Source organism: Ursus americanus, chromosome 17, assembly GCF_024610735.1.
Source record: "Ursus americanus isolate L20-20 chromosome 17, mUrsAme1.1.p, whole genome shotgun sequence".
NCBI classification, from domain to species: domain Eukaryota; kingdom Metazoa; phylum Chordata; class Mammalia; order Carnivora; family Ursidae; genus Ursus; species Ursus americanus.
Window position 1 is genome coordinate 30,529,514 of NC_142143.1, and position 13,186 is coordinate 30,542,699.

Consider the following 13,186-nt stretch of genomic DNA (forward strand, 5'->3'; position numbering starts at 1 on the left):
GGTTTAATAAATTGAATGCAAAACAGTGAATTACATATTTTCATGATCTACATTAAATCCCACAGAGCTGACAAAGAGAAACTTACTTTGCAGAGGAAACTAAAAACAACTGGCATTACTGTTGATCAAGTTATGGGAGCACGAGCTTTGGAGTCAGAAAAAGAGTTGGAAGAATTGAAAAAGAGAAATCTTGACTTAGAAAATGACATTTCATATATGAGGTAGGCTGTTTCATGAAAATGTGGTACCCATTATGATGAAGAAAACTGACCCATAGTAACTGATGTAATGAATGTGTGTTACTTTAGGCTTGGGTTCTGTTGTCTTTTCCCATGTGAGTTAAGATATTCCTGGTTCTTTGTATGCCACCTAATTTTGGATTGTATCCTTGAACTTCTGAATATCATGTGGTGAAACTCTGGATCTTGGTTAAATTCTGTGGAAAATGTGGAGATTTTTGTTTTAGCAGGCAGTCTGGATAGGTTCAGGCCCCAAGTTCCAACCTGGTTTCTGTGGGCTGTGGTTCTAATACCAGATTTGTTTCCAAAGCCTTTACAGTCTCTTTGGATCTGTCCTGCCTGTGCACCTCCCAGTTTGGAAGTCTGGTACATGGGCTGTCTTTGGTCACTAAGAGCCTTTTTTAAATCTTTGAGCTTTTTGAAAAGCACACAGATGTTATGAAATGATTATATAATGTCTTAAAAATAGTGCTATTTTGATTCGTCTTACACAATTCCATATAAATAGATGCATGTTCTTTAAAGATGTTAATGTATTTCTGTGAATCAAAATACACTTGTTACTTGTAATTCAGAAGAGCCCTGTGGCGAAGCTTCCGTAGAGGATCGCTGTATATTATAAAGAGTCATGGCCTAATTTTTGAAAGTTGACAGGTTTTGTGGAATTTCAAATCAATACTGTGTTAATAAATATATATATTTTTTCATTTCTGTATTTTGATACAGTAAAGCTGTGGAGGGTTGAAGTTTGGATAGTAAAGAGTCTGTTGTTGTTTCTCGTAGGACCCACCAAGCTCTCCCTCGAGATTCTGTCATAGAAGATTTACGTTTACAAAATAGATACCTTCAAGAAAAACTCCATGTTCTAGAAAAACAGTTTTCAAAGGATGCATATTCTAGAACTTCAGTAAGTGTACACCTTTTGTTTTTCTGTCTTTAAAGTTTAAAGGTGGTATCAACTTCTACCTTTATCTGACTCAGAACATTAGATTCTTCTTATAATATTAATACAATAGATCCAATTTTTATTTTTACAAGGTAGTGATGTAGATGAACTTCTTTAATCCTTCTTACATAAGTAAACTTAAGATTCTTATGCTTTGCATAAAACGTTATTACAAATGAGATGTTAAATGAAGTTACCATTTTGAGTTTTGCTGTGGCAAGAACATACAATTGGGTAAATTAGAAAAATAAGTCATTGTTTTCATTCAAACATGTTATATATTTCTTGTTTTCCTTTGTAAGAAGTCATTATTATAGAGTTCTTTGTTGTATCTTACTTTAAAACAGTTAGTGTGTATATTTTTGTTATTTTTTTCTTCTTCTTTTCATGTTTCTTCTCTTTCGTCTGCTTCAAGCAGAATCTGTTATGTGACACAACTGCGCTTTCTACCCTTGCTACCAGTGTTAATAAATACAGGCAAAATACTTTTCACAAAAAGAACACTTTACACAGGAACAAAAAAAACCCCATAACAGTTTTCAGAATTAAAAATGGGAAGGGAATAGATGCCAGTGACAGCTTATATCATCAGGTACCTAAAACTCTTCTCCAGTGTTACAGTAATGAAGAAACACACACAGCAGAAGACACTGTCGAGCCTCCAGAGTTAAGTCAATCTGAGACAAGACCAAAAAATCAGTCAAGTCCATTTAGGTCAGCTGATGGTATCTTGGCAGATGTTAAGTCCGATTTTGAAAATGAACCGGATCCTGAAATTAAGAAAATTAATCAAGACTGTTGTGAAAATAATAAACAGGAACATAAAAACAAGGAAGAGAATGAGCTAGGCAAGAATGATGAAGGACAGGGACACATAGCTGAAGATGTGAGTCACAACAACCACTTGGATCCCGGAGAATCTGCCAGAGAGGACCCTGGTTATGCCACAGTTGCTGCCGCACTGAATCAGTGTGCCGAGGAGGACGCACAGGCAGATTCTGAAACCGATGTCCCCGTCCACCCAAGAAATGAAGTGTGCCAGGTTTGAGTCCATGACGGTCCTGTGTGTGTGTGTGAGCTGAATTTTCCTATAGCAAGTGATATACATCCGTGGTGCAAATGGAAATAAATTGCACAGGATTTGTAAAAAATATTAATTATTCATGAAATGTATCTTAAGCTCTAATATTTGACTAGTTCCTTCAAAAATTAATGGTTATGCATTTCCTAATTCATTTTAGTACTATTTTACCACTGGTACTCACTTAAAAAGAATTAGATTCGATAACAGGGTGACAAAAATCAGGCTCTTTAGAGGTGTTCATTTTGCCTTAGAAATTTCTAATTCAGAATGCTCTGAAGTCTCTTCACAAACTTTTACTACAGTGAATACTGTCGGTAAAATGTGTTATGATACTGTGTGACATTCTTTGGTCATCTTCCACATAGTATATGACAAAGACTTTTTTATAATGAGAAAGGGGAGTTTGCCTGTGTTGGCATCTATGCTGTGCCTAGGTATAATTTTCATAGCACTTTGTTACATGGGAAGTTTGGAGCATGAGTAATATCTCTAGTGATGCAGAACCGGGATCTAAACACAGGTCTGACCCTGTAGTTTATGATCTCGCTGGTGACACACTACTTTTGGTCCGTTAACAGAGCAGTACAGACCAACATGTTTGCCCCTGGTTGAAATCAAATAGCATTTACCTTTTTTTTTTTTCTTTATGCTTTCCACATAGATACTCCAGTCACCCAAGTCCTAAAAACATCAATAAAAACAAACATTTAAATGTGAAGAGAAAATGGATGAAAGTGACTTCTTATTTCATTTCTGTATCTAGGTTCATAATGCTTTTTCTTTCACTTAATAATAAGTAATTAAAAATTTGAGGCTTCCACTGTGTGTTTCTTTAACTCCCATCCAGTAAGAATTTGGTTTTTAGCAGTGTATACCCCCTCTGTTTTTGTTTTGTTTTTAAGATTTATTTATTTTAGAGAGAGAGAGAGCACGTGGTGGGGAGGGGCAGAGGCAGAGGCCGAGGGAGAGGGAGAGTGAACCTTAAGCAGACTCCGCGCTGAGTGCGGAGCCATGCGGGGCTCAGTCTCACAACCCTGAGATCACGACCCGACCTGAAACCAAGAGTCGGACACTTCGCCAGCTGTGCCACCCAGGCGCCCCCAGCAGTGTATTCCTTTTAGCAGGATTCCTCTTCTATACAAGAATTGGAAATCTGATAAAATTCAATATGTCAGAATTTTATTTATATTGTTTGTACAGACTAGAGTTTCATTAGAATTTATTTTCCAGAAATTGGGACAATTTCAACTAATATTTTTAATCTTGTTTTTTGAGAAGTGGGGGATGATCCATATGTGCTTAAATAATTGCCTCCATGTTTTAGTGAGAACTGTGTTAAAGTAAATAAATAAATAAAATAAAACCCTGATGTGAGATCATAAGGTAGAAACAAGGTAGAAGTACTCTCTTCTGTGAGTGATACTTACTATATTTTATGTCTGTCAATCAGTGGTGCCCATAGGTGTTTATCGTTTGTTAAATTGCTACCACAGACAGAAGAGGTGTGACAGAAGAGCTCAGGGACAGGGCATTACAAATTTCCATGTCTGAAGAGCCCTTAAAAATTACCCCATCTCATGCCTTCATTTGTAAGATGGAAAAACCGAGGACCTTGCAGGTGGCATGATTTGCCTAGTGTTAGCCTACTCGCAGCAGAATCAGAATGGATACTTGGGTGATTTGACAGAGAATAAGCACAGACATATTCCCATGGTGCAGACCTCCACAAATACGTCTGTCTGCTTTCTCTTACCATTGTCTATGTGCATATGCACACACATTGCTTTGAACAGATAGACGCGGGGGGACACATGCCGTGTTTCTGCCTGTGTTCTATGCCCTCAGGTCAGAATCCACCAGCCTAGAATTTCTTTATTCTTCTGTATCCTATTTTTTAATGTCTTTAATTTCTTTTACTTTTGTTTTTATTACTTAAGGGTAAATGTATTAGAATGTGAGGTATTTAACCTACTGTTAATTAAAAAGGTGGTATAGAGCCATGTATAATGGATATATTTGTACAATACTATATTTTTTAAACTGTAATGTCTGAGGAGTTATTGACTTGATAGTCCATCAAGCCAGTGTAAAGAGAAAGGGGTGGGGGAGGACAAACTAAAGCTATGCTGAGTGCTTGCACAAAATTATTTCATAGGATGCTCACAGCAATCTTACGAGGTAGGTGGTATTCTACCCACTGTATAGAAAAAAGTGATCAAGCACATATTTCTCTTTTGAATGACTTGTCGCTTAGAATGAGAAGTAAAAATGAACATAAATAATAACCCAAGGTGGATTTGTGCCAAGAGAAACTCAAATATAGTGTAACTGGATTTCAGAGGAGGAAGTGATTGCTTTCACTCAAGGAATGAAGAAGAGCTTGCCCAAGAAGGAAGAAATTAAGGCATTTCTTTTTATAGGTTTGTGTATTAGTTTGCTAGGGCTATTGTAACAAATCACCACAGATTTCGTGGCCTGACAAATTTATTTTCACAGTTCTGGGAGCCAGAAGTCCAAAAAACAAGGTATTGGTAGGGTTGATGACTTCTTTAACCTGTGAAGGAAGAATCTATTCCAGGCCCTTCTTCATGGCTTGTAGATGGCCATTTTCTCCCTGTCTCTTCACATTATCTCACCTCTGTGCGTCTCTCTGTATCCATATTAACCTTCTTCATAAGAACATCACCCTTACTGGGTCAGAGCCCACCCTAATGACTGTAACTTGAGTACCTCTGAAAAGGTCCTATATCCAAATAAGGTCACATTTTGAGGTACTGGGATTAGGACTTCAACATATGAATTTGAGGGTGGGGTAGGGTTTAGGGCATAATATAATCCATAACAAATAATAACCATACTTTTGGACTGGGAAAATTAGCGCAAATTAGTTTAGTCACTATGAGAGTACACACGGAGACATTATGTGTGTGGACATTATTAAGACATAGTTGACTTTGCTTTCTATATTAATTAAACTGCATTACCCTTTCTCCTGCCATTTTTATATTCTAATTTATTTGGGGCAATTTTTTCTAGAGCTCTCCAATTTCCCATATTTTTTTGAGGAAAAATGTTCACTTTTAAGCTAATGTTTTCTTATTCCATTATGTCTTATGCCACTTTTGTTATTAAAACTTAAAAATACTTCTAACTATATTTTCCTGAAGACTTCTGAGATAGAGTCAGATGATCGTTATCAAAGAGAACAGGAGCTTCAGAGGGAAAACTTGAAGTTGTCATCTGAAAATATTGAACTAAAATTTCAGCTTGAACAAGCAAATAAAGATTTGCCAAGATTAAAGGTAAATTTAATGTTCTTTACTCTAGTTAGGAAATCTAATGCCTGAATGCCTTTTTGTCCCTCTTCATATTAGTTTATGAAGATGTCAGAAACTCACATTCATAAAATACTATGGTAATATTACACTTCCTGCATTTGTTCAGGTAACAATTATTTGTTGAAAGCCTACTTTGTTGTCAGGTACTTTTCGAGGTGCTAGGAAACAGCAATCAAAAAATTTCTTGCACTCGTAGAACTTACATTCTAGTGGGGAAGACTGACAATAAATAAGTAAAAAGTCAATATATAGTGTGTCAGCTGATGTTAAGTGGTAAGGAGAAAAAGCACAGTTGGTGTGAAAGGTGTGTGTGTGTGTGTGTGTGTGTTGGTTTGGGAGTATATGGAATTGCTATTTGAATTAGGGTAATAGGGGAAGGCTTTCTTAATAAAATGATATTTTAGCAGAGAGCTTGGGGACAGGTAAGGAAGTGGGTCATACAGGTCCTGGAAAAAGAGTGCCAGACAACAGAAATATCAAGTTCAAAGCCCTGAGGCAAGAGGATGGATGGTGTATTTAATTAACGATCATCACTCTTAAATATTAGGATATTTTCAAAAAATTAAGTCCTTATGTTTAAAAAAATTAGGATAATTATGTCTTTTAGGAATTTTATTTTGATCTTTGTAGTAAGTTTATCTTTGGTTTTCCAAATCTCATCCTATTTATGGGAGTCCTTTTTTCTTCCGGCTGGCTAATTGTCTCAGTTCTGTTTTCTAACCTAGAATATTAGCAATCTGTTAATTTCACTGGTAATGATATAATTATGTCCTACTTTAGAACATTTTAAGTTGTACATTGTTAGAACCAATACTGTTTCTCTCTACCATCTGTGTAAGGATCTACATATGTAATTTATGGGGCTGTTAAAATCAGAGTTCTAAACTCTATATATATTAAGGCAGTAAAGTGCAAAATATTTTTTGAAATTCATATGTAAAATATCCTTGTATTAGTGAACTTTAATTCAACATATGTCTTAGTTCAAACTCCTTATTGCTGTGGAGACCGTCTCCTTCAGTTTGGCCATATAGTTGAAGAGATTGATAGTTCACGTGAAATATTTCCCTTTCCTTTTCAGTGGCTATAGCTGTGTTAAACCGTTACATGTTTGCTTTAATTTTTCAGAGTCAAGTAAGGGATTTGAAGGAAATGTGTGAATTTCTTAAGAAAGAAAAAGCAGAGGTTGAGCGGAAACTTGGTCGTGTTAGAGGGGTGAGTGTATGATAACATACCATATATTTGTTTTGGTTTCAGAAGTGATAAGTTGGTAATGAAAAAGCAAGTTTGGATATGTCATGACAGCAGTGATGTGCTTTTACTTCTGCCTGTAGTCTTGGTTTTTATTCTGCTGCATCTACGACGTAAAACATCATAAAGCTTTTCTTTGTGTTTCAAGTCAATGTATTTTATCACCCGTCACACCTTACACGCATTTCATTTCAACTGGGACACCACATCATCTTTCTTCATTGCATATCCCTTCACACCTCGAAAACATTTAACTACTAGGAATCCTCCTTCTGTTCATGAAGGTAACTACTAACTGCTCTTAGTCCAATTCTGACATTTTGTAACTATTTTTTATGATTTCCCTGGCAGCTTCTTGGTATAATGCTCTGTAAATATGTTTCCCAATTTTTTTTATTCTTGTATTTTTCTTCCCATGTTATTTTGTATTCACTTTTTACAATGAATAGATGCGGCTTACGAGGCCCCAGCCAAAGATTTAAGCCCCTAATGATTTCGTTAGCAAGTGGCACAATGGAAGCAATCGATATAAAAACTTACCAAGTAATAATATTAAATATATGACAGATTTGGTAAAAATACTGAGTTATTATTAGAAAAGTATTCAGAACAAACATCTCACTGACAGCAACATTAATTTCATAAATAAAAATATTCGACCTTTTCTAAGTTAGTTATGAAAGTATATATTAAAATTATGTACTGTAGGATTATTCATTGCATCGTGTGAATACTGACTAAAATGCAAAGAAAAGTAGGCAGATTGTTTTGCTCAACTGTTAAAAACATTAAAGCATAGGCAGTTAAAGTTATTAATTGGTGACCCATCTCTACTGATAACTCTACACTAGGTTTTTTCATTTCAGATGTCTTTTGTATTTATATTGGACAGAAACTGAATTTCTAATGAATGGCTATTAGAGAAAATCACGTCTATTATGCTGCAATTCAAATTTGGTAACTCATGAACTCTTTAATGACACAACTTTTCTTTTGTGGGTTTTTTCTTCTTATAAAGAAAATTCTGGTATATAGGAATGAACATTAACTAAATAGAATATTTTGGTTCTTAGGTTTATTCATTTGGAACAGACATCAAGGCTGGAGTATTTGAGCTGTTACTTACAGCTGCATGACTAGGAATATCATTCTCTGAGTCTTGATTTTCTTGTATTTAAAGCAAGAATTATAATTCCTATCACAAAGGGTTATTGTAATGATGAATTGAATACAGGTTTTGGCTTCAAATGTTAGTGTAATAATGAGCCTATTATGTTGTTGGTGTTTTATACTATACTCTCTCAGATATTTGATTAGATAAAAAGTTAATATATTCTTTTGTAGTCTGGTAGAAGTGGAAAGACAATCCCAGAACTAGAAAAAACCATCGGTTTAATGAAAAAAGTAGTTGAAAAAGTCCAAAGGGAAAATGAACAGTTGAAAAAAGCATCAGGAATACTTACCAGTGAAAAAATGGCTACTATTGAGCTGGAAAATGAAAAGTTGAAGGTAATTTTTTTTAATGTGATCATTTGCATGGCACGTTTTTACTATTACAATTTTTATTTTTCTAAGGAAGATTTTAAATATACTCGTACTATATAAAATGGCTTTAATGGGTGCAGTGACTGATTTACACATATGGAAAGACTTGTTGGAAACAAGGCTAAGATTAATTAGAGTAGCTCCACTGGTCATTTTATTATTTCAAGACCATTGGTTCTCACTCTGGCGGCATAAATACTTACCTGTGTCTGTTTTCAAATATACAGATGCCTAAGCCCCCAGTCCTGACATTGATCTTTTGGGGTGGGTCCTATCATAGATATTGTGATTTTAAGTCATTAGCTCATCCTACTGTGTAGCCAAGGTTGGGAACCTCTGCTCTAGATGACCACTATGAGAGGGAAGGCTTTAATTCTATCAAAAATAGGCTCTAAAACTGTTTTGAATTAAGTTTTATGAGGTTATAGGATCATCTTTTATTTCTTGGTTTTGATAATGTGTAGTTTTGTTTTGTTTTGTTTTACTAGGCTGAATTAGAAAAACTTAAAGTTCATCTTGGACGTCAGCTGAGCATGCACTATGAATCCAAGACGAAAGGCACAGAGAAGATTGTTGCTGAAAATGAAAGGCTCCGTAAAGAACTTAAAAAAGTAGGACTTTCATTACTGATTAATAATTACTTCATGTCAATTAACTAATACATCTTTGAAAAACTGAATGAAAAAGTTGATGGGAGTGTCTATTCAGACTAGATATTAAGAGATATAGGAATTGTATTTTTATGGCTGCCATCCTTTCACCATGAGGCACATTGAAAATAAAATAAATAAAGAGGCAGGATACTGTAGAAGCTACCATCTGGGATTCAACTCCTAGCTCGATTACTGGCTGTGGAAACAAGGGCAAGTTAGTGACCCCTCTCTGTCCCTCAGTTTCCTCATCTATAAAATTGGGAATAATAAATGTATGTTTCACAGGGCTGCTGCAGGATTTAAATGAGTTAATATTTGTGCAGCATGGCTCAGGACAATGATTGATACAAAGTAAGGAATATGTGAGACTGTTTTGTTAAGCAATAAGATTCTTTTCTATTTAAGTTGCAAAATATATTCCTTGCCCCACAAATAGGTGTTGTTACTTATATGGATGATCCAGTGAATAAACTGAAATTGAGATTTTAAACTAGTTACAATAGTATTGGAATATACTGTGAGGCCAGAATGTAGTGTACTTTGAATGGATATTTAAGAGTGGAAATAATTTATGGTACTTACACATAGTTTATGCTCATAGCTAGCTCAAAGCGAAGTATTGGTCAAAGCAAAACATCTTCTAAGTGTATTAAGACATACTATCCCATTATCTATAAATACTACAAACAAAGATGACGAATGTAACCACTAGAGTAAAATACTTGCTATGTATTTTTCTAACTTCATTCACACGATCTGTTGTTCTAATTATTATAATATTGCTGTTATAAAGAAAACATTGGATTTTTATTGGAATTTTAATCAGCATTTCGAGTGCCAGGTTACTTTTCTTATTTGTAGTGGTAATTTTGAATATATTGCATCTATGAGAACAGTATTGTTTTGTCATCTTGTACTAATTAGTTTTTAATGATAGGAGACTGAAGCTGCAGAAAAATTACGGATAGCTAAGAATAATTTAGAGATACTAAACGAGAAGATGACAGTTCAGCTAGAAGAGACTGGTAAGAGATTACAGTTGGCAGAGAGCAGAGGCCCACAGCTTGAAGGTGCTGACAGCAAGAGCTGGAAATCAATTGTTGTTACAAGGTAAGAACAAATAGTTTAAAACTTGCACAAAGCTTAGTCAGTTCTAATGCTGTCATTATTGTTATAAAGAATATGACACTACTTTAACTTAGTTCTTTCCTTGATGAACTGATTGTTTGCTTTAACAGGATACTTTTGGCAATGCTAGGACAGCAAAAAAGTGGTTTTTTTCCTTCCTTCAAATATTTAACTAGTTTGGGTGGCAGTGCATAGGACAAAGCAGAGCTGGGGCTGGGCCCGGGGGCATCGGGAAGCAGCGGGCCTCTCCAAGCTGGGAGCAATGGTGCCCAGCCTCTCCGGGGTGCTGCTTTTCTCCAGCTCTGACTCAGCTTCTGTGTTACGTTCATTTTCTCCCTCAAGTATAAGTGAGGGACAGTGTAGCTGTCTTATCACAACCTGTGGCCTACTAGATCTGGGCTGTGCTGCAATTCTGGAGGTTTATTTAGTTTTTTAAGATTATTTATTTTAGAGACCACACGTGTGTGAGCGGGAAGAGGGGCAGAGGAAGAGACAATCCCAAGCAGACTCCCTGCTGTGTGCAGAGCCCTGTGCCGGGCTCGATCTCGACCCTGAGATCATGACCCAAGCCAGAATCAAGAGTCGGTCCCCCAACTGAGCCACCCAGGGGCCCCCAGTTTTGGAGTTCTATTGTGGGCAACTTGTTCTTCAAACAGCCCTGACAGATGAATTTAGTAGTAGCTTCAGTGTCGCATTGAAAGCACTAGACTTCTCCCATCCTGTGAGCCTTTTTCACAGGTGCGATTCCTGCCTGTCACACAAACTTTGTAGCTGTCAGAGTGGTGTTAGGAACTCACTAGTAAACATTCCTGTGTTTATCGCCACTGTCATGGGTGGTTCATCGGGACTCGTGAGTCAGGAAAAGGTTTGGCGTCATTCTCATTTCCAGGCTTAACCAGCTGCTTCAAGTACAGAAGGCAGAAGCTAATAAGATCCTATCCATGGCTTCCCATTAAAGTCATCCTGTATGAAGTTGTGTTCTTTATATCTGCTGGCCCCATTTCTAAAGGCAAACTCGTCTTTATCTTACCATATTCATAGAGTTCCTTATGTCCGTGCATCTCCGGTCTCCCTTCAGTGTCTACCTGTTATTTAGAATGGACTCAGTGCGGGGTGGAACAGTAGTCACCATCACCACCGCTAGGATGGGAGCCTTAGCACCATGAGGCTGCATATAGCAAGGCCCACGTGGGTCTGCTGCACGGTACCTGCCCCTGTCCACCAAGTCCAAGGAGGAAGGCTATGCGGGCAGATTAGAAGGCAGACCAGATGGCCAGGCAGTCCTAGAAAGGGGTCCTGGTTCCCTGTCCTAACACCATACTGAGAACTGAGTCCACTCCTCTCCCCTCTAGCTCTCTCTTAACTCTGCAAGACGGCTAGTGTGAGGATTAAATGAAATAATATGTGATAATATCAGAGAAAAGGGGTCTCTGTTGTCTGCTTGGACAGGGGTCTCAACCAGCAACTCTCCGTGGACTGCTTGGTTGGTCCCTTATTTCCTTCTACAATCACATGTAGACTCAGAAAGGATTTGGAGCTACTTTGAGATTTACTCTGCAGATATTTACTCGGTTCATGCTACAGGCCAGACCCTCTGCTTCATGTTAGATGTACCTCTAAATGGCCTACTTTGCCTCATTCCCGTGGAGCCAGGTGGCTTCCATGGCTTTAGAAATAAACTTAAGTCTCACTGTGACTGTAAGTAAATTACATCTCTTCTGTGAGCTCAGGGGTTTTTGTTTTGTTTTGTTTTTTAATCTATGGAGATGATCACCTGTTCTTCCTTTTCAGAAAGGGCTCTGAGAAGCTGCAGAAAAGATTATTAACATGAAAAGGGTTTATAAAGTTTACGAACATTTGAGAGGGGTAATATTTAACCATAATTGAAGATGACTTTGTCTTCTGCGTAATTTGTGTGTTCTTAATCTGAGAACAGAAAAGGTAACTGAGCATAGGGTAGGCCTTTAGTAAACCCTTTTAAAAAAGTTACAAAGTCCTTGTAGAATCTACTTGACAAAGTGAAGGCTAATTCTTATCCTTGGCCTCAAGACTCAAATCCAAAAAAACCCCAAAAAACAAAACAAAACAAAACTTGCTAAGATCTGCAGCTGGCATTATACACCCATCTCAGTAAAGTGGTTTAGAAATCTCTCTGGGACCCATGACACATTAGTAGGTCTTCCTCATGCTGAAATCTTTAGTTGCTCTGTTATTTACTCAACAAACTAATGACCTCTATTCTTACCAGGCCTTATACTGACTGCTAAGACTGGGGTTGCTGGAGCTATTTCATATGGGGTGAGCAGGGAAGGCCCCTCTGATTGGGTGGGGCATTTGAGCTGAGATTTGAAGGAATAAGCTTCTGATATTTCACCCCTCTGGTGGACAGTCTGTCGGATTAAGAACATTCCTTTCTAATCATAGTTTCTAAGAGTTATCAAAAACCATTTGAATATATTGAAATAATTTCCCTTCCTTGTACTGTCCTTACCAGGTTTTGTTGCCAAAGCTTCCTTGCTTTTTCTTTTCTCTGGGGAAGTTTGAATATTTTAAGCATTGTCTCCCTTTAAGGTGGAAGGATTGCTTATAAAATCATTTTGGCTTTATGTTTTTAAAATTTCTTGGAGTCTGGGTTTTGGTTGTTTTTTTTTTTTTTAACTATTGGTCATTTCTTTAAAGGTTACAAATCTGTTCAGATTTTTATGTTATATGCCATTTTTTCATCCATGCTTTTGCACATTTTTTCCTCTCCCAGTAGTGCCCTTTGGTTTTGTTCTACCTTGATCCTCCTTTTTTTTTGTATGTTTCTGTGTGTGTGTACATGATGTATATATGAAATTCTTTAATTTGTGATCTTTAAATATTATTTCTAAGAGTGCCCAATAATACAGAATTTGATATTCTCATGGGTGAATTGCACTATTTTTTTGTTTTGTGACTGAAAAAGATATTTTAATGTTTTTGACAGTGGTCAAATTCGGGCTCCATCCTTGTTTATAACT

The 13,186-nt window shown here is 36.7% G+C and overlaps 1 protein-coding gene across 9 annotated transcripts in view; it reads left to right on the forward strand.

Annotated features, from left to right (window-relative positions):
• Window positions 1-13,186, forward strand: part of CEP290 (centrosomal protein 290) — an 82,478-nt gene that overhangs the window by 61,552 nt on the left and 7,740 nt on the right. For 5 of the 9 annotated variants that reach the window (XM_045780000.2, XM_045780001.2, XM_087868874.1 and 2 more), the window contains 8 exons: window positions 66-221; window positions 1,023-1,146; window positions 1,604-2,227; window positions 5,437-5,571; window positions 6,736-6,822; window positions 8,203-8,367; window positions 8,892-9,014; window positions 9,994-10,166. In XM_045780000.2, the coding sequence (XP_045635956.2) occupies window positions 66-221; window positions 1,023-1,146; window positions 1,604-2,227; window positions 5,437-5,571; window positions 6,736-6,822; window positions 8,203-8,367; window positions 8,892-9,014; window positions 9,994-10,166 (1,587 nt within the window). The remainder of the gene's footprint in view (window positions 1-65; window positions 222-1,022; window positions 1,147-1,603; window positions 2,228-5,436; window positions 5,572-6,735; window positions 6,823-8,202; window positions 8,368-8,891; window positions 9,015-9,993; window positions 10,167-13,186) is intronic. The other 4 variants (XM_087868876.1, XM_045780005.2, XM_045780004.2 and 1 more) reach the window with 3 other exon arrangements.